At 50.5% G+C, this 21,141-nt stretch overlaps 1 protein-coding gene across 2 annotated transcripts in view; it reads right to left on the reverse strand.

The window, feature by feature from the left end:
• Positions 1 to 15,208: 15,208 nt before the first annotated feature.
• The window catches only part of TGM2 (transglutaminase 2), a 38,376-nt gene continuing 32,443 nt past the window's right edge, over positions 15,209 to 21,141 (reverse strand). For both annotated transcript variants that reach the window (XM_084645823.1, XM_084645824.1), the window contains exons 11-13: positions 18,305 to 18,465; positions 17,076 to 17,212; positions 15,209 to 16,409 (exon numbers count right to left, since the gene is read on the reverse strand). In XM_084645823.1, coding sequence (XP_084501949.1) covers positions 16,253 to 16,409; positions 17,076 to 17,212; positions 18,305 to 18,465 — 455 coding nt within the window. In that variant the 3' untranslated portion in view covers positions 15,209 to 16,252. The remainder of the gene's footprint in view (positions 16,410 to 17,075; positions 17,213 to 18,304; positions 18,466 to 21,141) is intronic.

Raw genomic sequence — 21,141 nt, forward strand, 5'->3', positions numbered from 1 at the left:
TTGCTGAGAGAACCTGGAGAACCCCAGCCAGCCTGAGAAGCAGTGAAGAGGCTAAAAGTTAAATGTCTGCTGCACTGCAGCTGAAATGCCAGGACTGAAATTATGCCTTCCATCATATCCATGTAGCAGCAGGTGTTCCAGCAAACAGGCCCAGGGTAATGGCTGCCCCCTGTCTACCCCTCCAGCCAAGTGTGTGTTGCATTTCATTGTATGTTGAGGGTGGTATTAGCACATGTGAGAACAAGCCACATTCAGCAAAGCACAGCAGTTTGAAAGGACAGCTGACAGGAGCTCACAGACTGAGGGGGAGAGAATCGGGGTGGCCACTTGCATGTGTCTTTAGAGGCTGAGGTTTGGAGCACCCTGAACTGGCCTGTAGAACAAAAATCTCTTTGGGTAAATGTGAACTGTCTGCTCATGTTCGGGTCTTAGCCCAAACCAAAGCCCCAGAAATTAGTATCTGGTTCAGAACTTCCCAGCTGGTCCCTGCATCTGTGATGGACAGAACCAAAGCCCTGGGTTGGATTGTCCTGTGACTTGAGGAACTTTGTGGCTTAGGTCCATCATTATTTACTCTGTCCTGTGCCGTGCTGGAAAGCGAGAAGCCAGCTAGTCCCCTGAGCGGGGCTAAGGAGATGACCGTACAAATTGGGATTTGGCATCATTAACTTTCTTGCTGGGAAACTGTTCAGCAAGGAAGAAAACTGCTCCCCTTGCCAGCCTGTAGCTTTTGGTGGTCCTGTCCATTAACAGGCTTGAGCAGTAAGGTTACATATGCCGAGAGGAAAATGAAGAAGGGCTGTTTATGCGGCTAATTCTTGAGGCAATGCGTTCCAGGAAGCAGATCTGTATTACCGGACCTGTACTGATACTAATGCCCCTCTACCGATTTTAAAGAGCATTTAAAGTGCAGTATTGTAGCCAGAGGACTGGGCGGGGGGAGGGTGCAGTTGTATCGAATGTGGGCTGAAATAGGATCTGCATTTTCTCTTCTTCTAGGACATCTAAGCCCTTTGCTCTGACCCTCATGAACGGGACTCAAGGATTAAACATGGGCATTGTTTGAGTGAGACTGAGAAATCTGGGCAGCAAAGCACAGTGGGGCCAAGCTCTTGCCTTAGACTGTCCTGCTGAACAGTAACCAGGGTTTCAGCTCCGATGGGTCCCCGGCTCCAGTTTACCACTCCCCGATTCCGAAGGCTAGGCAGTAATTCCAGTCTGATGTAGATTCCTCGCCAGGGCTATCCAGCAGGCTCCCCCCCTTTTAAGTGCTGCATCTCCCCCTGCGAGAGCCTGAGTTGTGCTCCCAGGGCAGGTGCCAGGTTTTGTCCTCTGCAGGGGGAACAGGGTAAAGCCTAGGTTAACAATCTTAGTCAAATCTCCAGTGGTGTGTTATATCGCTTGCAGGGGGGCAGGGAGCCCTCCCTTTTAATGTAACTAAATAACGAAAAAATACCCTGAAACCCTCAAAGCTGAACTCAGAAAAACTATCAAGTTTCAGGTGTTACCAGCAGTTCTCCCCAAGACTTGACCATCTCCTACCCCCATGGAAACCTCTGTTTTTCTCTGTAGCGTGACAATGGGATGCTGAGAAGTTGGGGTACAGATACGGGGAAGTGTCACTCATGCTCCTCTCTTTCGGGTGCTGCTGCCTGTCTGACATGGCCCAGGTTTCTCACTGGGCAAAGCATCTTTGTCGAAGTAGCTGAGGATTCATTTAAAACGTGTCTTTAAACGAATGGAGAGAATGCAGCGCTGGGGCCTAGCTTGACGCCTCCGCTGCATTTGAGTTCTCCCTAGCCTAGCCGGAGCATGAGCAATACGGGCACCAGCAGGCGAAGCTTGCCTTGTGCAGGCCTGACCCGTTCAGTTGCATTTGGACGCTCCCAGCAGTGCCGATGGTTTGGGCACCATGGGTACACGGCCAGCTGGAGCTGGGCACGTTCCCCCTCTAACAGTCGGCGACTCGGCGCTCAGGTCTACGTGAGCTCCGCCTGTGCACTGGCCAAGCGCCGCTCTCCACTCAGGGTGCGGTAACTCCAGCCCGCCTGCCTGCCCCCCAACACCCCCAGGGTTAGCCCAGGACAAGTGAAACTGTTCTCTGAGGCAATGTGCAAGTGTGTTGGATGAGCCTCTCCCCTCCCCCACTAGCTCATTTGTTTGGCTTTAGCTGGCTGCCCATGGAGACTTTTAATTTATCCCTTAGTAATCAAGAACAAACAGGAAGACTGACTTGGGCAAGCAATAGCTGTTTTCCTGCCTTTGGAGACATAAACCAGCTGCCTATGGGAGCAGCCAAAGTTCTCTGAGTAACCGGTACGTGCACTGAGCTGGGGCAGGACAAGATTTCAGAGCCACCAGCAGCAGTGTGGATGAGAAACCCATGGCTGAGGGAAGCATTAAAATCCAGTTAGGTTCAGGGGCACTTCTGCTGAATTATAGAGAGAACTAAGACCCCTTTGATACAGCAAGAAACTCCGGAATGTGCCACAGAACAGATTGCCTTTGCTAGGAAGGACAGAGCATGACCCACCCTGGGATTTATCCCTCCACATCATTGTTAGTGAGAGAGAGGCACGGACATCCTCTGGCTACCCAGCCCTTGCACCTGCTTAAGGGACCAGATCACAGGAGTGAGATCGGTCAGGGACGAACCTGACTAAACCGTTCCTGTGTAAATGATTGACGGTGCCTTCCCTTTTCCCAGGAACTCAAGTGCCCCCTGCTTTTTCAAACAGCCAGCCATGCTGTGCTCTCTGCAGTTCTTTAGGCCAGGCCCTGGATGGAGCAGACAGACGTGGGGACACTGGGGCATTCCTAGGTCTATCCGAGAACATGTCCTTGCGGATACGGTACGCTGGAAGATTTGACATGTCACTTCAGCAAATAGAAACTGAATGCCGAAAGCCTGCCTCTTATAGCCTAGGCTCATATGGCCATTGGTCCCTGAGGGGTGGCATAAGATCCTCATAGCAATAGGTCTTTTCCATCACCGACTTGTAGGCTTCTATGAAAATAACATATTTATGGCTGGGTGAGTGGGGGTAAATCTAAACGCTTTATGGAGCTTTTTTCTGTTGTCAGATCCCCATCTGCAAATAGAACTAAGAAGATTTCCAAGCACTGTTAATCTTGGGCTTCTAGTTCTCCTTTTGTCATTACACTCACTATTTCCTTCTTTATCAGCATTTAAATAACTCGGACTAGCAAGTAATACACAAGGAGGGAGAAATTTAAATAAGACATCCCATGTCATAATACCCCGTGCTGCTGTTATGCACTACGAAACCAACCTGCAGCTGGAGAATTCCCCACTGGCTCGTGCCAGGAGTTCTTTACTCTTAAAAGACTGAATTAAAATGAGTTCCTGTCAGTTTCTAGTGTCCATTTCTGCTCTTGGAGGCTTTCAGGCTGAGCTCCTGGGAAATGCAAGCAGGGAGTCTTCAGAACTCTGAAGGACTGTCCTTTGTTTTGGAAAAAAATAAATCCAATCTTCCTATTTCCACCACATCCTACAGCTTCTAGTAAATCTGTCAAAACCCAAACTTTTCTACCCTGCAGCCAGTCCGTGCTTACATGACCAATTGTGGAAGACAAGAGCCTGGCAGTGTTCAGGAGGGGATCAAACGGTCACTTAAGGGAACAGTGAAAGCTGCTGTGTCATGTTGAGAGTATTTCAGAAGATCTAATCTGTCTTGGATATGGCACATTCACTGCACAAAGCAAATCTGAATTATCCTCTGAAGAGTTCGTTATCCTCCCTCCACATGAACTCACATTGGAAGTGCACAAAGATGGGTGAAACCGGAATTTGTGTCTCACTTCATAACACCATACCAGCTGGAAACCCCTCCTGACCCAGCGGGGCTGTCTAATGATATTTTGTGGGCTGAACCAATGCTCTCATTTGTCTTTCCTGATGTTTAAAGACACAGGAACCATGCTCCCCCCCCCACCCCCACTGCCCCTGGGCCTCACGACCGTTCAAATACAACGTCAGCACTGCAAGAAGAGAGTTACTGTATTTGACAGCTCAGCCCCACTGTCATTTTGTGCAGCTGAAGTGATGTCTCCTAAACAGTTGGGCTTCTCCATGAGACACAACGTTCTGACAGGTAGCACTAGTTAGGAACATGCCTACGTGCTGCAGGGAAAGGCATGATAGCCATGTCCAACATTGTCCTGGTGGTACGTGATACACGTGCTATGAAGCTGCCTGGGAAGTCGTCTGTAACTAGGGACATAACGTGTCACTGCAGTGTGACCAGCTGTCCTTCAGCTATCTGTCATTGGCCCACGCATGATATTTCAGAAGATAGTGAAAGCCTATGTTGCCCCCCACCTGCTATAATGCACTCATCAGTTAAGCCATGATGAATCTCAATGGTTTCCAGGAGTGGAATGGAGGAGAGGAGAGGGTGGAGGCAGGTAACTCCTTGGACTGTAAGAACAGGATCTGCCCGGGAAGAGGAGATGTAATTTTTGAGAATGAAAACTCCCAGATTGAGAGTGTGCCTAAGATGAGCCTTGGCCATCAAAGAGAGGGATGGGGTTAATCCTCAAAAAATGCTCATGTTTCTGCTCTGCTTTTTGAAACACGACTGCACAAAGAGCATTGTGAAGGTTCATGCTGCTTTCGTGTCAGTGGTTTGTTTGTTTTGTTTTGTTTTTAAATCGGATACCTTTTTTCCTTGTAATACAAGTATATCTTCTGAACTGCCAACCCGGCACACAGCCTGGGATCTGAGAGTCAAGCTTGGCTCTTTCCTTCTTGTACATCATTGCTACTTACAAAAGTTTCATTATGGTTTCTGGACAACCACACTGTTGTGATTTATACCTTTAACAACACCCATGCAATCCAGTTGCCTTCAGTGGATTTGAATGTATATAACTGGCCCTAGAATTGGACCTTCATAAACAATTCTCACAAGAGTAGTGAACTCTTATCTGCTGACTTCAATGTCAAACATGAGACTTGGAATGTGCCTGGACAGTGAATCTTCTGAGCAAGAAGGTGCCATTCTCACATCAGAGAGGAGCCTTCTTCACATTAAACAAGGTCAGGACTGGATGCCAAATGCCCAGCAGAGCCTGGACTCCCAGTCAGGCAGTAGGGGAGCTGCTATTTTAATAAAATAAAAACGTTTTCAATATTTAGTGCATTTTCCCCTCCTGCTCCTGGCTCCTAATTCCAGCACCCAAACTGGGCAGCAGGCTCCAGGTGCTGGCACTTTGCTGCTCTCTCCCTGTGTCCTTGAATGAGCTCAACTGCAGCATGCAGAGCTGTGATAAATGAGGCCTTCACGACCAACCCTGTTGGTCAGTGACCTCAAAGGCCTGACAGATACTTTGTCGCAAGGTTTAGGTGAGAAATGCACACTCAGAACTCCCCCTCCCAGTCACCTTCTCTACTTCATCTTAGCCTGCCAAACCTCCTGGCTTTGCAAAAAGCTTCATGCTTTAAGTCCCGGATGGTTTCCCTCCGTGATTGAAGGTGATGTTAGACTCTGATTTATCGTTCTGGGAATGAGTTTGTTGTCATTCCATGGTATTTCTTCTCTGCTCCCCCCGAGTCTGGTCCTGATGTTTGAGGGCTGGAAGAGACACAGCTGCAGCCTGACGCAAATCACACTGGCTGAACTTTGGAGCCAACGTCTGCCTCAGCTGGTAGCCAAAGGCTTGTGGTACTGAAGGAGGCAAATCTGCTAAGGCGCCTCCTGCAAGGGGGAGTGAGAAGCTGGACTCGGGGGTCTCGTACTGACAGGTGAGAGATGCTCGGTCTGTCCTGTCTTTTGGACAGATCAGCCAGCGCTTTTCTACCTGGAGCAAGGAATATGCAATCAGGGCCCTGCGCTGCTGGCTGGACATCGCCTGCCCTGGTTAGCCAGAGCCACCAGTGTAGCTTGCCTGGATTCAGTGGTGCCCGTGGAGGATGGAAGATCCCATATGCCTAGACTCCCTGTCCTGCTTTTGGGTGCACTGTGCATACATGTGGCATGTCCTGCAAATGGTGGCTTGTCACAGCTACCCTGCAGTGCCTGGCAGAGCTCCCTGGAGTGGGGGCAGACTGGCTAATGGAGCACTCGGTCACATTTTTGGTTGGTTCAGTTAATGGCTCTGCCGCAAATCCATCAAACAGAGAAGCCTGGAAGGGAGAACAGATCCTCCAGTTTCTTTAATATTTCTCTTCGATTTGTGAACTAGGCCATTTTCTCTTTGAGCTTGTTTTGGGTCTCGGTAGCTGGTGCTAAGTGTCACTGTTGACCAGCCCTCTGGATTGTCAGATAGTCAGATCTTCCTGATCTCAGGCTGTGTCCTTAGTAACTGCTCCATTCCCTGGGGCTGGATGGCTCCTGAGGATCAGTAATGATCCCTGTAGGGGGCTACTTCAACTGTAGCTAAGGGCCTTGGAGCCAGTGTCACGAGACAATGGAAACGCTCTTGGTACCTTGGCTGAAGGTTTGATGAGGGCCTAGGTCACTGGCAATTGCTGTGCAAATGCTTGTGAAGAGCAGGACACAGTCATGACTGATACAGACCTTTCTGTTGAATTGGCTGGCAGGGGAAGCTCTCAGAGCTGTTTCAAAGGCCTTCATGTGACTGATTTACTGGAACACGTTAATAGGGGTTGCACCATGCTCTCGCTGTTCCTGGTTACATTTGAGTCTTTAATTCCATCTCTCACGCCTCCCTCGGTCCCTTTAGCTGGATTCGTTTTTTTTAAAAAGATGTTTTCCTGGGACCAGAATAAAAGACCCACCACTCTGCATGAAATGCTAATCTTCACATAGCACTTTGTATTTCTATTTATTTTCTAGGCTTAGCATGCTTATCGGTGTACCAGCTAGCCCCAGAGAGAATCCTCGGCGTCTCCGGAGCACCTCTCGTCCAAAGAGCTCAAAGACCCTTATGGGTCCAGCTGAGAGCTTGTCTCTCAGCAGAGAGTTCAACAGCGGCCATAGGCTTGGCTCTTTAGGAGCCTAATGGGCAAAGAGGCTTTGTGGCTGTCAGTGCCAGATGGAAATTTTAGAAGTAGAAGGGAAGCTACACGAGGACTGAGTGTTCCAGGGACTGGTGAAGGGACATGATCTTTCAGCTTTAGGCTGCTAGTTCAAATCTGGCTCCGGTTGGAGTAACTACAAATGTGACTATGTTATTGGCCAGCCTAATGAGCTGCTCTAACTCCCGCGTGCTAGAAAAACCTACTGTGACGGGTTGGATCACAGAAACCCCCTACTTCTGCCCCTACTTCCCTTGCCCAAAATAAGCAAACAGAAAATAACAAACCAGTAACCACTTTCTGTTCTCCAGCCACCACACTTAAAACTCACTTAAAATCACTACCCGTATCTCAAAGCAATCAGCTGTGCACAGATCCTGCCGACTACGCCACTGTGCCGCTTGGATCGCAGAAACCCCCTGGGGATGCCAACAGATGTGCCATGACTACTACTACCGCTGCTTTCCCTGCCAGCTTGGGAGTCCAGCGCCCTGTCTGGCTGAGCCAGACACACCCGTCTGCTCCAGCACAGACCCAGGGTCTGAACCACGGGCCCCAAAGCCGCAGACTTAACTGAAAGCAATTTAAGAAGTATTTAGCCTGTCTTTAACACTCAGATGCCTGACTCCCAATGGGGTCCAAACCCCAAATAAATCTGTTTTACCCTGTATAAAGCTTATACAGGTAAACTCATAAATAGTTTGCCCTCTATAACACTGATAGAGAGAGATGCACAGCTGTTCTCTCCTCCCCCCCCCCCCGGTATTAATACATACTCTCGGTTAATTAAGTAAAAAGTGATTTGATTTTATTAAGTACAGAAAGTAGGAATTAAGTGGTTCCAAGTAGTAAGACAGAACAATGTGAATTACCAAGCACAACAAAATAAAACCTGCAAATCTATGCTAATACAGTAAGAAGCTGAATACAGATAAAATCTCACCCTCAGATGTTTTACAGACTAGCCTCCTTCTAGTCTGGGTCCAGCAAGCACTCACACCCCCTGTAGTTACTATCATTTGTTCCAGTTTCTTTCAGGTACCCTTGGGGGTGGAGAGGCTATCTCTTGAGCAAGCTGAAGACAAAATGGAGGGGTCTCCCAGGGGTTTAAATAGACTTTTCCTTCTGGGTGGAGACCCCCTTCTCTCCCCTATGCAAAGTCCAGCTCCAAGATGGAGTTTTGGAGTCACGTGGGCAAGTCACCTGTCCATGCATGACTCAGAACTTATAGGTGGCAGCCATGGTTCACATGCTTCCTTGAACATCCTCAGGTAGACTTCTTATGTGGATTGGAGCATTCCAAGATCCGTTGTTCGCTAAGTGCTTCTTTACTGGGCACCTAATTCGCACATTCCTCTCTCAAGAAACTGACCAAATGCTTTACAAAGGTTACTTAAAAATCAAGCCAGTACACAGCCAATATTCATAACTTTGAATACAAAAATGATACATGCATACAACTAGGATTAATAGATTCAGTAGATCATAACCTTTGCAGAGATATGTTACGTGGCATATGTAGCATAAAACATATTCCAGTTATGTCATATATACATTCATAAGCATATTTCCTTAAAGCCTTATGGGGGGCACCATCACACCCACCATCTTAATTCTCCCCTTTGGTGACCCTGAGAGGCCAAATGTGAACAGGTCACGGAGGCTGAGCTCTGCTCTCTCTGCTCAAGCCCTCCAGTGCAAGGTGGGGGAAGGGAAGCTTGCCCTGCGTCTGCCCTTGCTGTCCTCTTGTGTGTGAACAGAGAAGTCCTGGCACAGGGCTATCGAGCTGCCCTTTTGCGCGAACACTGCATCTGCCTTCTAATGATCCAGGCTGGAGTAAGGTCACTGTGGAGAATGCCCGAGGCCCCTGCTGGGTTGTGCAGTTGGGCCAGAGAGGAGGCTGGTGACGATTAGGATTTGCCCCGTTCCTTGACAACCTTAATGTCTTGTGCCAAGCCAACAAAGTCGGCAAGTTTTTACACAAATCCATCTGTGCTGGAGTGGAGAACTCCTCATGAGCCAAAGGCCTCTGCTCTGTTCTTTGCAGTGTCGTCTTCTCTAAAATACAGTCAGGGGAAACTATTTTGGGGGTATATGTGCTGTCATTGGTCGTGCTTTTCAGAAACTCCTCTGCTATTAACTGCATGGGGAGTGGTTTAGAAAGGCTTCCTTCTGGGTTATGGGGAGAGCGTATCAAAACTCAGAATTCCCATTTCACTGGAAATTTTGACATTTTCAAAAAAAAAAAATTCATTCCAAATCAGAATGAAAGCACTTGTTTTAAAATTCTGGAAAACAAGTCATATAGAATGATTTGCTGCAGACATTTTTGTTTGTTTCAAAATGAAGTTTTGGTTGTGAAATGTCTTGTTTTCATGTTTGTATTTTATGTTACTGCATAACATGTCAGTAGTAGCACGTGTTGTCATGACACACTAAACTATTTCAAAAAGAAAAGGAGGACTTGTGGCACCTTAGAGACTAACCAATTTATTTGAGCATAAGAAGTGAGCTGTAGTTCACGAAAGCTCATGCTCAAATAAATTGGTTAGTCTCTAAGGTGCCACAAGTCCTCCTTTCCTTTTTGGGGATACAGACTAATTTGGCTGCTACTCTGTAAACTATATCAGTGATTGTTTTATTTTAATATTTTTAACAAAAACATTAAGGGCAGCTGTTGTTTGAGACATTTCAATCAGTGCTGTTTTTAGAGGACGGGTACTCCTGTTTCTGTTGTGATGAAATAGTTTGACACGGACACATTCAACACGAAAATACGATAATCTTTCCGTATACTAATTGGAAGAGCAGCTGAATTTAATATCCTTGCAAAATGATTCCAGGATCACAGAAGGAGACTGGAAACAGCTGCTCCTCTAATTAGTACTCCAGGCACTTATCTTATTTTCTTGTTGAAAGTTTCAGTCTCAAACTGTTTCATTACAACACACACAGGAGCCGTTTTCAGCAAGAAAACGCAGTGTTTCAATCTGTACTGAGCAGCAGCTGCCTTTAAGGATGTTAAAAATAACTAAGTAGATATTTCAATTATTATTTAGTTGTCACAATATGACAGGACTTGACATGCCAGGCCATAACATAGTACTGCTGCCATGCCATGAAATAACGTAAAAAACAAAACCGTAGATGAAAATAAAATGAATGGACACATTTTATTTTGAAACTAAATTTCAAAGTTTTTTCCAAACCAGAAATCGTTTCAGTAAATACAGGAAATTTAGTCTCTGCATCCTCATGACAAACTTCAGTTTAATCCAAACAGCGTTTTCTAACAGACCAGTTCTGCCAGCTCTCAGTACAGGTATATAACTTGGAGAAAATTTAATTATTTTTCTTCCGTGGACTAGCTGTGTCTCTTGGAGCCGTTGGCATATGTACCTATTGTCATTCTTAGAACCGCCGATGTCGAATCAGAGCTCGACGGAGCTAGTCCACGGAAGAAATCGAAGAGTGCGTTGGTTTTACCCCAGACCCGGGCCAGAGAGTCCTAGAGCAGCAGGGACCTCCATGCCGCTCAGACTAAACATCCTCCAGCATTTTACAGCATGGTCTGGGACTCCATGCTCTGAAGTGTCCCTAGCCTCTGCCAGAAGCTGGGAATGGGCGACGGGGGATGGATCACTTGGTGATTCCCTGTTCTGTTCATTCCCTCTGGGGCACCTGGCACTGGCCACTGTTGGCAGACAGGACACTGGGCTAGATGGGCCTTTGCTCTGACCCAGTCTGGTCATTCTTATGGACTCGTCTTGACAAAATCATGGATTCTGAGGCCAGAAGGGACCACTTGATCCCCTAGTCTGACTTCCTGCAAAACCCTGGCCAGAGATCTGCCCAAAACAATCGCTAGAGCAGATCCCTGTAAAGAGGAGGCAGGATCAGTTGCCAGGGAATGTGAAGGCCTCATTCTGGGACAGAAGCCCTGATCTCAACATCCTCAGTGTAGACAAACCAGCCCTACTCTAGCATCAGTTCTGCCCTTAGGCTTGCAGTGGGAAGAAAGCTACAGGCCCCCAAGGTGCTGGCATGTTACCACTGTGTGTCTGGCTGTGCTCAGAGCAGCACTGGATGGCACAGCTGAAAAGGGCAGCAGATTGTCTAGACCAGTCCTCTCCCATCATTGCTGGCATCAGTAGAGCTGCCCTGGTGCTGGAGTACCAGGGGGAGAATCTGAAAAAAGCTGGAGCCTAGAGCCAGCGTGTGAGGTTCTCTCGGTCTCCTGGCCTGACCTGTGCAAGTTTCTCTCTCTCACCAACAGAAGTTGGTCCAATAAAAGATATTCCCTCCCCCGCTTTGTCTCAGATTTTTCTCAGCAGCCAGAGGAATGTGTTTTCTCATGGCCCAAACATCCCTGATAGACAGGAGCTCACATGATGGAATTCAGGGGTCCTTGGGTTCCAGAGGCCAGGCTGGAAGATTTAGGAGCAGGAGAGTCTTGGAGGTCTGGTGTGGAAGTTTGTGAAGGGGCAGGAGGCTGTACTGGGCTCCAGACACATGTGCATGAACTACTGATGTGAAATTCCCCACATGGGACCTTGACTCCATTTTAGGGGTCTGTGTTTTGCCTGTTCTCAGTTGCATCTTGCTATTGTCCTTCCTCATGGGGATCGACTTTGAACTGTAACTGGGAGCTTCAGCTACGGCACTGTCATGTGCCTGGCTAACTATCAGCACCAGCCCCTGACTCCGCTTATAAGCAAATTTTAATTTTTTTTTTAACATAATGTGCATGTTTGGCCTAAATGAGAGAAAAGAAATTCCCTGTGGTCTTTGCCCCTTCCCCATTCTAGACCACAGAAAAGTCCTATAGCTTGAGAGGAGACTAGACCCAGCCCTGGAGTATGGTGAGAGGGGAACACCCCTGTACGGGCCCCAGGTCGTGCAGCTGCTGGAGAGTTTCACTCTTTGACCCTGGACGCCAGAGGTCCACTGTTGTTATGTTGAGGTCTAATAGTGCAAAGTTCATTAATTGTGTTTCCTTGAGGCTTAGCTGCTGTTTTCTTCTCCCGAGCATCTGGGAATGTTCCCCTCAGGGCCTGTGCTTTCCCCACTAGACAACGCTTCCTCTCAAAGCCTAAATGAATGCTCTCATGCAGGCCACTGCTAGCCACCCCCCCAGGTGGCTGGGTCCAAGTCCCAACCGGCTGGGCCCATACATTCTGGAGCATCCCTGGGTCCCAGTAGGCTGCAGCCCTGTTTCTTCCCTTGGCCTCCATGGCAAGCTGCCTGGGCATGAGTTCTGTCAGAAATAGCCCCCAGCTGCCCTAGGCCCTCACACCAGGGCTGACCCCCCCAGCCTCCCTCGGAGTTCAAACGCACCCTTTCCCAGAGCTCCCGAGGGGTGGGCGCTAGGTTTACAATTCTCTCCAGGGACCCGGGCGAATGAAAGGCAAAGACATGGGCATAGGAGGGGGTTTCTAAACATAACTGCCCTTTGCTAAGACAGTGTGAGAAATACACAGATTTAGGCAAAATGATAAAACCCTGCATGTATGTCTCTGCATCAGTCTCCTCACCACGTTGGAGCATTCTGTGGGCTAAGGCAGAGTCCCCCAAGGAGGCCAGGATAAGGCTCAGGATCCTCCTCCAGGACACGGACTCTCTCAAATGGCTGGTGAGAGACCCTCTTTGACAAGCTCCAGCCCCCTTTGTCAGGTGATCAAAGTCCCTCAGTTATTGCTCCTCTGGAGTTCAGAGCAGCAGCACCGGTGAGAATTACAGTCTTAGTGTAGCGACAAGGTGTAGAAGTGGTGGTGAAATACAGAAACGTCAACAACAGTCAGAACTTATTTCTTTAGAGCTGCCATGAAAATACATTTCCCCTGAGACTGCAGCAGAAGATCTCTGGGGCACTCTCATGTAATGCCTGAGCACCTCCCAATTAGTGTATTTAGCCTCCCAAAAGGCCCTGGGGCAGGGCAGCACAGTTATCCCCCTTGAATGGAGAGACCAAACAACTTGTCCAGGGACACACCTGGCAGAACAGGGCCTGGAACCCAGGTCTCCCCAGTGCAAGGTGAGCACCTTACGCTGTTGGCCAGCCTGTCGCTCAGCAGCTGCTGCCTTTGGCCACTTTGTGGGTGGCAGCAGTGATGCGGGCCCAGCTTTGAGAGGTGCTTTCCTGAGCTAGAGCTGGGCTACCTGGGTTCTAGCACCGGGGCGTTTGCACAAGACCCCTGACTGGCTGAGCCGCCCCCATCCTGGGCTCAGCAGAGGAAGCCATTTTGGGTAACTTCCTCTGGCAGGGCTGGGAGGAGAGAAGGGTCCAGAGGAAGGAAGGGGGCCTGGTTCCCACCTCCAGTGTCGAGTGGGCTGGTCCTGTCCCCACAGAAAACAACACCAGGTAGGGGACCAGGTGTTTTCTATCTAGCCTGGCTGCTGTGTAAGTGTTTGCAAGGGGCAGGGCTGAGTGGGCTTGCGGTGGGGAAGGGGATTATGTGCGGCTGATGGGCTTTGGGTGTCGCCCGGGGCTGACGCTTGCTCAGAGATGCTCACGCTTGGCTCGTGGGGCGGGTCCCATGCAGCTATTTGTGAGTGGAGGCTGTTTCCCTGTATGGGCAGTGGCTTGGCCTAGCCTCCAGGTTACACACCCAGGGGCCCAGGCGGGTGTGTGGCTAGCCAGTTGCACGGCATGTTTTTAGTGTGGGGCCGGCACCTCCCAGCTCAAACACAGAGGGACTGTTACCCCAGGCTGCCTTCTCACCCTCCATTTTCCTTTCACCGTCACTAAAGCCTGAGGACCCTCTTCCCTTCCAGCTCACTGATGCCAAGAGCCTTTGTCATAAAAGCCCTCTGCCCTGCTACTGCCCTGCCCTGGGCAGTTCTGCACAGAAATGCTGCCCCTGAAGGGACACGGGCATCTCTTCCCTTTCCTCACAAACAACAGGCTGCAAAGCAAAGATCTCCCCACAGCTCTGTCACACCCACAAAGGGAGCCACAGATCTGCAGACACACCTCTACCACGCAGAGCCAGCTACTGCCGGCGCCATCCAGTTCAGCTACCCCTGAGACTGCCCCCCTCGCTTTACCGGGAGCGCGTGCAGATAATAAACGCTCCGCTTGCTCTCCTCGCTCGGCTCGCAGCCGACAACCCCCGGGCCCTGCTCCATGCCAAACATGCACACTTTGGCACTGACAGGACGCGGGCTGGGTCCGGAGCAGGGCCGGCTCCAGGCACCAGCGTTCCAAGCAGGTGCTTGGGGCGGCGGTTAGAAAGGGGCGGCAGAGTTTCCACGGTGGTGGCAGGTCGGCGGCAGCTTCTCCCTTTTGCCGTCCACGATGGCAGTTTTTTTCACTGCTTGGGGTGGCAAAGCTGTAGAGCCGGCCCTAGCCCGGAAGATGCACGGGGCTGCTCTGTCCTTTGCTCTCACCCATTGCAGAACGTGGATTTTCCTATCACAATCACAGCTCTGGCACACGCCTCAAAGTAACCCCCACGCCTCCTCCTCTCAGACACCTCTACCAAGCAGGCCCAGCTCGTGCCTCCACTGTTTAGTGTCCGCACACCTAACCCCCGACTGCACCTGGCGTGTACGCCAGCAATCCTCATTGGCTGCTGCCAGCTCCCAAGGAAGAGAGGAAACTGTGTGAGCAACCTTCCCATCCCCCTCCCCTTTTGTCCTTCAATAATGTTTGATGGACTCCTGGGTGGGGGGCTCAATGTGGTGTAGGAGGGGAGGCGCTTGTATATTTCAGCACCTGTGGGATGGGCAGAATAAAGGCATGTGTGTTCCTGGGACGTGTTGGGGCATAGCTGAAGCAGGGCAGAGTTAAGGTTGTGTGGGCAACCTTAACTCTGCACTTCCTGGTTTTCCAAAGTTTGAGATTTGCTCAATTCAGCATTCTGCAAGGGGATGACTGACCACCAAGCGACAGTGACTCTCCATCAATGTAGTTTTTTGCCATTGAATGTATTGGCTTTGCAGCTATAGAAACAGGGAGAGAGCTATTTAGAGGGGAATCAGAGTGTGGCTTGTTTGGACTCCTGCATGAATTGATGCAAAAAAAAAAAAAATCCACTGACCCAGCATTTTATTGGGGGCATTAATTCACCTAGGGAGGACAGAAAATGCAATTTCATATTGATTTAGTGGAAAAACACCCCTACTCCCAGCCGGCTGTAAGACGGACAGAGAGATTATTGGGAGCCCCTGAGACGCATCAGGCTGAGAACGCAGCCAGTCTGATTTTGAAAGTGAAAAATAAACTCTTTATTCTGTGCTTACAGAGTGAACTCATGTCAGTGTTACGTCCGGTCTTCGGCACGCAGTGTTTGCCGGGACATTAGTGGAAAGGGTTAGAAAAGCGCATACACTCCCCTGTCTGTACACAAGAGGGTATATATAATATGCATAGAAAACAAACACAGTGTTGCTCACATTATACAATCCTTTTTCCACCTCGTTGGTTTCAAAAGCACTTTCCCGGCATTGATAACTAGTACAAAATAATGCTGACCCTGTGAAATCCTGTTAGAAAAGTGTCTGTCTTCCTGCGGGTTAGTTTATAAATTCTGCTCAGCTTCCCAGTGGCGTATGTAAAGCTGGGGGAAAGGAGAGGGTTCTCGGTGGTGTCTAGTTCTAGAAGAAGTGGTGGTTTTGGAACTGCAAACTTTTCAGACCTGTTAAAATGCCTCCTGATTTGCATAGATGTGAGGTAGGGCTGCTAGCAATGCCCTGGGACTGGGAGGGGTTAACTCTTCCCACACCCCATTACAAATGTAAGCGGCCACAGCGAGAATCATCAGATGATGTTCCCCACATCACGAGGCGAGGCAATTTTTAGTAACTGCTTCACTGCTGAGTGATGTCGGGGACATGTCCCATGGCGGTGTGCCGCCAGGACGGTGAGATGTGCCAGGTGCACCCAGCCATTCCCGAGGGGACTGCTGCCAAGGCCCAGGCCCCCTGCCACAGCCCCAGCAGCGAGCTGATCCCACAGCAATGAGATGCTCCTTTTGTAATAACCCCCTGCCCACCGAAGTGCCTTTTCTTCTGCTGATGTTGGAGGGATTCCTTAGGGGTTTGGGGGAAGGGATTTTTGGGGGGTTGTGGGGAGGGAACTGAGGGTTTAGCTTGTTGGGCTGGGTGGAGTGGCGAGGTTAACGTATACAGGGCCTGATACGTGGGCCTCGGCGGGAACTCTGGACCAGGCCTCTGGAACGTCCTTAGTTCTTGAGAAGAGGCTCATCTTGGAGTCAGCAGGGCCAGGTGAGCACGGGTCAGGCAGCTTCACTTGGGCAGCGGGGCGACAATCACGTTGCGATAGCCCTTCACTCCCTTCAGCTTGTCGCTCTCGAAATTCACCACAAGCTTGTACAGGCCGGACTGCTGGGGGGCCAAGTCCACCCTGACCTTGGCCTCCTGCCCCGGCTCAATGGGGCTGGCGCTGCGGGGGAGAGGTAAAATCAGCAAACCCCAGGACCACCTGCCAGCGTAACTCGGTCCCCACTGCCTGCAGTCCTGCAGGGGGTCACTACCAAGTACCCTCGCCAGACGCATGCATGGCCCTGTCGGGAGTCCCGGGGACACTAGACAGGCTTCTCCCTTTGGTCCTCATAGGCAGCACCAGCCTGAAGGGGAGATCCTTGGGGAGCAGCAAAACAAACTGTTTGGGGGGCGGGAGGGAGCTTTCCCTTTAATAACTGAGATGAAACTGAGTGTCCACAGTGAACTGCAGCAAATCGACTCTCAGGATGCTTACAGCCAGATGCCCCCGGACCGTTCCGTACGGCTACTTCTGCTGGGCCTGTCCTCCTCCGCTATCCCCCCACAGCAACTCCTGCTGGGGGCAGCTGGTCTGGGGGTGCTCTGAGCTTCCCCCGCCAGCCCTCCGCCAGTCCCTTCAGTGGCTTTCACTGGGACGGGAGTAGCTGCAATCTCTCTGAGTTCGCGTCCCCACTTCATTCCCCACGGCAGCCCCCTGGCTGAGGTGGGACTGGGGTAGTGGCAAGCACCTTCCCTGTGCAAAGTTCTCGCCGAGTCTCAAAAGTCAAACTTGGCCCCTGTCCCCCCACAGCAGCCCAACCCCGCAGTGGGAGTAGAAAACACCTACAGCTCCTGGGTCTTCTGTCCTTCGGTCAGGCCAGCCCCCTCCAGGGTGAACACGCAGCCGCTCAGAGGGGTTGAGAGGGGGTTAGTCAGGGTGAGATCTGCCACCAGCTTCCGCTTCTGCATTGGTTCCCCTAAAATCTGTTTTTAAAAGAAATCAGTTGGATCCTCAGTGAAGTCCCTTTTGCCATTAGAGAGAGAGAGTGTGTGTGGGTGTGTGTACACACATACGCTCCCTTCCATTGCTCTGGTTACTGTTGACCTGTTGACTGAGTGTGTAACGTTCCCGACCCCTCCCCGTCCCCGCCCGGCGTGAAGCTGTTATGTTGCGTTGGTCATGTCAGGCAGGTGTCTGCATTAGTTACTCCATTGATTCTAGTGAAACAAACCCCGTTCCTGGCCCCCGGCCTGGCCACATGGCTTGGCTTGGCTCTGCGCTGTCTCTGGCTGTGTGGGAGCCACCAAGAGGTGTGGCAATGCACCCTGCCTGTCTGACAGCAGCTATAAACTACCTGCTGCAAACCCCTCACAGCACTGCCCACACCAACCTGCTCCCCTTTACGAACGGAAACCTTCCTGCCTTCCGCCCTCAGCTACGGTCTCTCCTCTCTGCCCTCACAGCTGGCACCTGACCTCATCCCACACCCCTGGGCCATACCCTGAATTGCTCAGCAATGCTGCAGCATCCCCTCTGCAGGCTCAAGCCCTGCAGTGGCCCCTTGCATTGTTTGTGAGATGCTCAGTCAATAGCCCCTCAGAGGGTCCTGTGGGAGAGCTGGAGGCTGCCAGGTTTCCCCCTCCTTTCTAGTGCTGAGTGAGGTGAAACGGGAGGCACTGGGCGCGGGGGGATGTGGGAAGTGGCTGGCAGTTTGGTCTCAGGGTTGGGGCCCCGTGCGGTGTTGATGCTTTTCAGATCTGACATGGCACCACACTCGAACTCCCGTGTGCCCTGGGACACAGGTGGCAAGGCAGACTGCCAGAGGCATGCTCTCTCCCAGTGCAGCAGCAGAGCAAGGCTGGTTTCCGTGTCTGATTGCAGGGATGTCAGTTCAATACCATGCATTGGGGGAGGAGGGTATGCTGCAAGCTGCACCACTTCCATGATTGCTGCCTGGCTAGCACCAAGGATACTGGGCTGAGAATGTGTCCCAGTCCCCTCCGCATCTGCAGAGCTGAGCAGGGACCATACATGTGCTCAGCAGTGACAGGATGGGGATGTGCTGAAGCCCTTACCCTAATCTTAATATCCGGGTTCTTTATGTAGATGTCTCGGACCCCAAGGATGATATCTCCCGTCTGGTATTCAATCAGGAGGGCCATCAGCTTGATCATGTTGTCTTGTGTCAGGCAGCTGCCGTACTTCTCATACAGAATACGCAGGGGCACGGTCTTTTCTGGAGAGAAAGGTGAAAAAGATCCAGGTTAGCTGTCCCCCGAAAGCTCAACTCCCTCTGGCTTCCTGATGCCCAAGGATCACTGAGCCAGGGGCTGGGCCATCACCTAGTCTGGGGCCAGCTGTCCCCCTGCAGCTGTTGCAGTCAGCAGGCAGGAATGGAAATGACAGAGAAAAGGGGGTGATTTCAGGTCTGGCACAAGCAGGTGCCACAGACGCTGACGGCAGGGGGAGGAGCTGCCCCCTACCCTGGCTCTGAGCATGGTGCAATGTCTGGTTTTCCAGGGCTGGGATTGTCCCCAGAATCAAACTAGCACGACAGTGGCAAAGTCTGGTGGCAATACCTAGGCAGGAAGGCTGACCGGAGCTGCCAGGGTCTCTTTTCGACTGGGCATTTTGGTTGAAAACCAGACTCCTGGCAACCCTAGAGGGGGACTCAGCACCCCCAAAAAATGAGGCCATAAGCGACTCTCCAGAGGAGTGCTAACTGGTCATGACACCTCCGCAGTCACTCTGTACAGGGATGTTGTTATTATTTATTAGTGTTATCGTAGCACCGAGGAGCCCCCATCATGGGCCAGGACCCCACTGTGCCAGGGGCTGTTTGGACACAGGACAAAGGGAGGGACCCTGCCCTAGAGAGCCGACCATCTCAGTGGAAGACAAGAGGAGCCAGATGGCTACAGATGAACGCAGGAGTCCAAGGCAACTGGTCAGCATGATAGGCAGTGCTCTCAGCCCCACTCTAGCTGCAGCGAACTCTGATCACGCCCAGACTCACTGCTTTCCTCTTGAGGCAAATCTGGTTCATCGTTAGTTTGTCAGGCAGGATGCATCCAACTGGCACGGGCTTTGTCTGGACCTGCTGGAGCAGGACGACTGCTTCACACTCAGGCTGGTCACCATCCAGGTCCCCAGGCCTGTCCAGGCTGACCTAGGAGACCTAGCTATGGCCTCCAGTGACTCTCCGGCCACTTGATCCAATTTTCAAGGATCTGGATCGGAAATCTCAGATCTAGCAGCCGAGCATGGGTCCAGGGCTGTAAAACCAAGGTCCAGATCAGGCAGCCAAGTGGGTCTGGGAGCCGTAAAACCCAGGTCTGGACCGCGCAGCCGAGCATGGTTTCTGGGAGTTGTGAAACCCGGCTTTAACACTTCACGCATTTGTAAATGGGTTTGGGAACACCTGTTGCCTGGTTGTACCAATGAGTGGAGTGGCTTGAGTCAGAATTTTCAAAATAACAATGTATTCATGAGAGAGAACATAGAATGCAGAAATAGTGAGAGAGAAACCTCTTCTGAGAGGGGACAGATGAGTGTGGTATAAAGACCCAGAAAGAGAGACCAATGTGGATAAGCCCAACTCATTTGCTTAATAAGGAGAGAGTCAGACAGGCGCTGCTTTGGCCCATCTCCAAATCCATTTCTGGCCCCTACCTGAATAATGTTCTTTATCCTTTCAGCAAAGATTTACAAATCCACAACAGTAAATAAATAAGCGGGAAACCACTGAAAGCTGCCTCACATAAAGCAGAAGCCCAGAGAGCCAGAGCCTATAAAATAGCAATCCGCCTGCGTGGGGGCTTGCACGTCAAGGCAGGCTGCGGTTTAGTGCAGCACAGCCATTTCAAAACCCTCTCTGGGCAATCGTGGAAGTGGCTAATGCAGCTTGGCGGCTACCCGCCAGGATAAACACCACCTACGTGTCTCAGCTGGGAGCCGACCCAGAGGAAATAACAGACTCTAGGTGCTATTTATCTTGGTAGTTTGCCTCCAGGGTAGGATCATAGAATATCAGGGTTGGAAGGGACCTCAGGAGGTTCTAGTCCAACCCGCTGCTCAAAGCAGAACCAATCCCCAACTAAATCATCCAGCAGATTTTTGCCCCATATCCCTAAATGGCCCCCTCAAGGATTGAACTCACAACCCTGGGTGTAGCAGGCCAAAGCTCAAACCACTGAGCTATCCCTCTCGCCGGTATGTTTGGTGTCTTTATTATTACATGGGATTAAACACAAATACTGAATTCTTGTGCTGCACCAGCCCATGGTTTGTTTGAACTGAGGACCCAGGTGGCTTGTTATGTAATTGAATTAAGTAAAATAACATCTGTCGACTCACATACACTGAAAAAGCCAGGAAACTGAAGTTCAGAATGAAAATCTGTCCTCAGCTCACAGCTCGTTTAGCAATTCAATGCAAAGTGCCAGTCTGGAATGAGGGTTGTGTTAATCTGTGTTGATTTGAGTCTCAGCAGTCAATAAGGATAATATGTTGGGCCAATTGTCAAAAACGGGCTCCAACTTTGAACAAGCTAAAACCAGAATTTGCATAAACAGATGGGATTTGTGGGTGCCATCTGGATTATTGGATTTTGTTCATGCAATATGATGCCTGCTTGGTTTGCACCCACAAATCCCATTTGTGGGTGCAAATTGTGTGCAAAAGTTTGCATATAAACTTAGCGGCTGGGATGACATCCAGGTTAGATCTGGCTGTGAGGTTCTTCTGGCCTATGGTGGCCTAGAAAAGGGATGATACAGCTGTCACGCTATTGGCAAGCTTCTTTCTGGAAGTGTATTCTTAGATAGCATTTCTGCCCTAGACTGCCCATCAGCGCTAAACTGTACTGGAACAATGGCACTGCCAGCCACAAGAAGGAGATGGGTGAGCATGA

This window comes from Lepidochelys olivacea, assembly GCF_965140295.1.
Source record: "Lepidochelys olivacea isolate rLepOli2 genome assembly, chromosome: 13".
Taxonomy (NCBI): domain Eukaryota; kingdom Metazoa; phylum Chordata; order Testudines; family Cheloniidae; genus Lepidochelys; species Lepidochelys olivacea.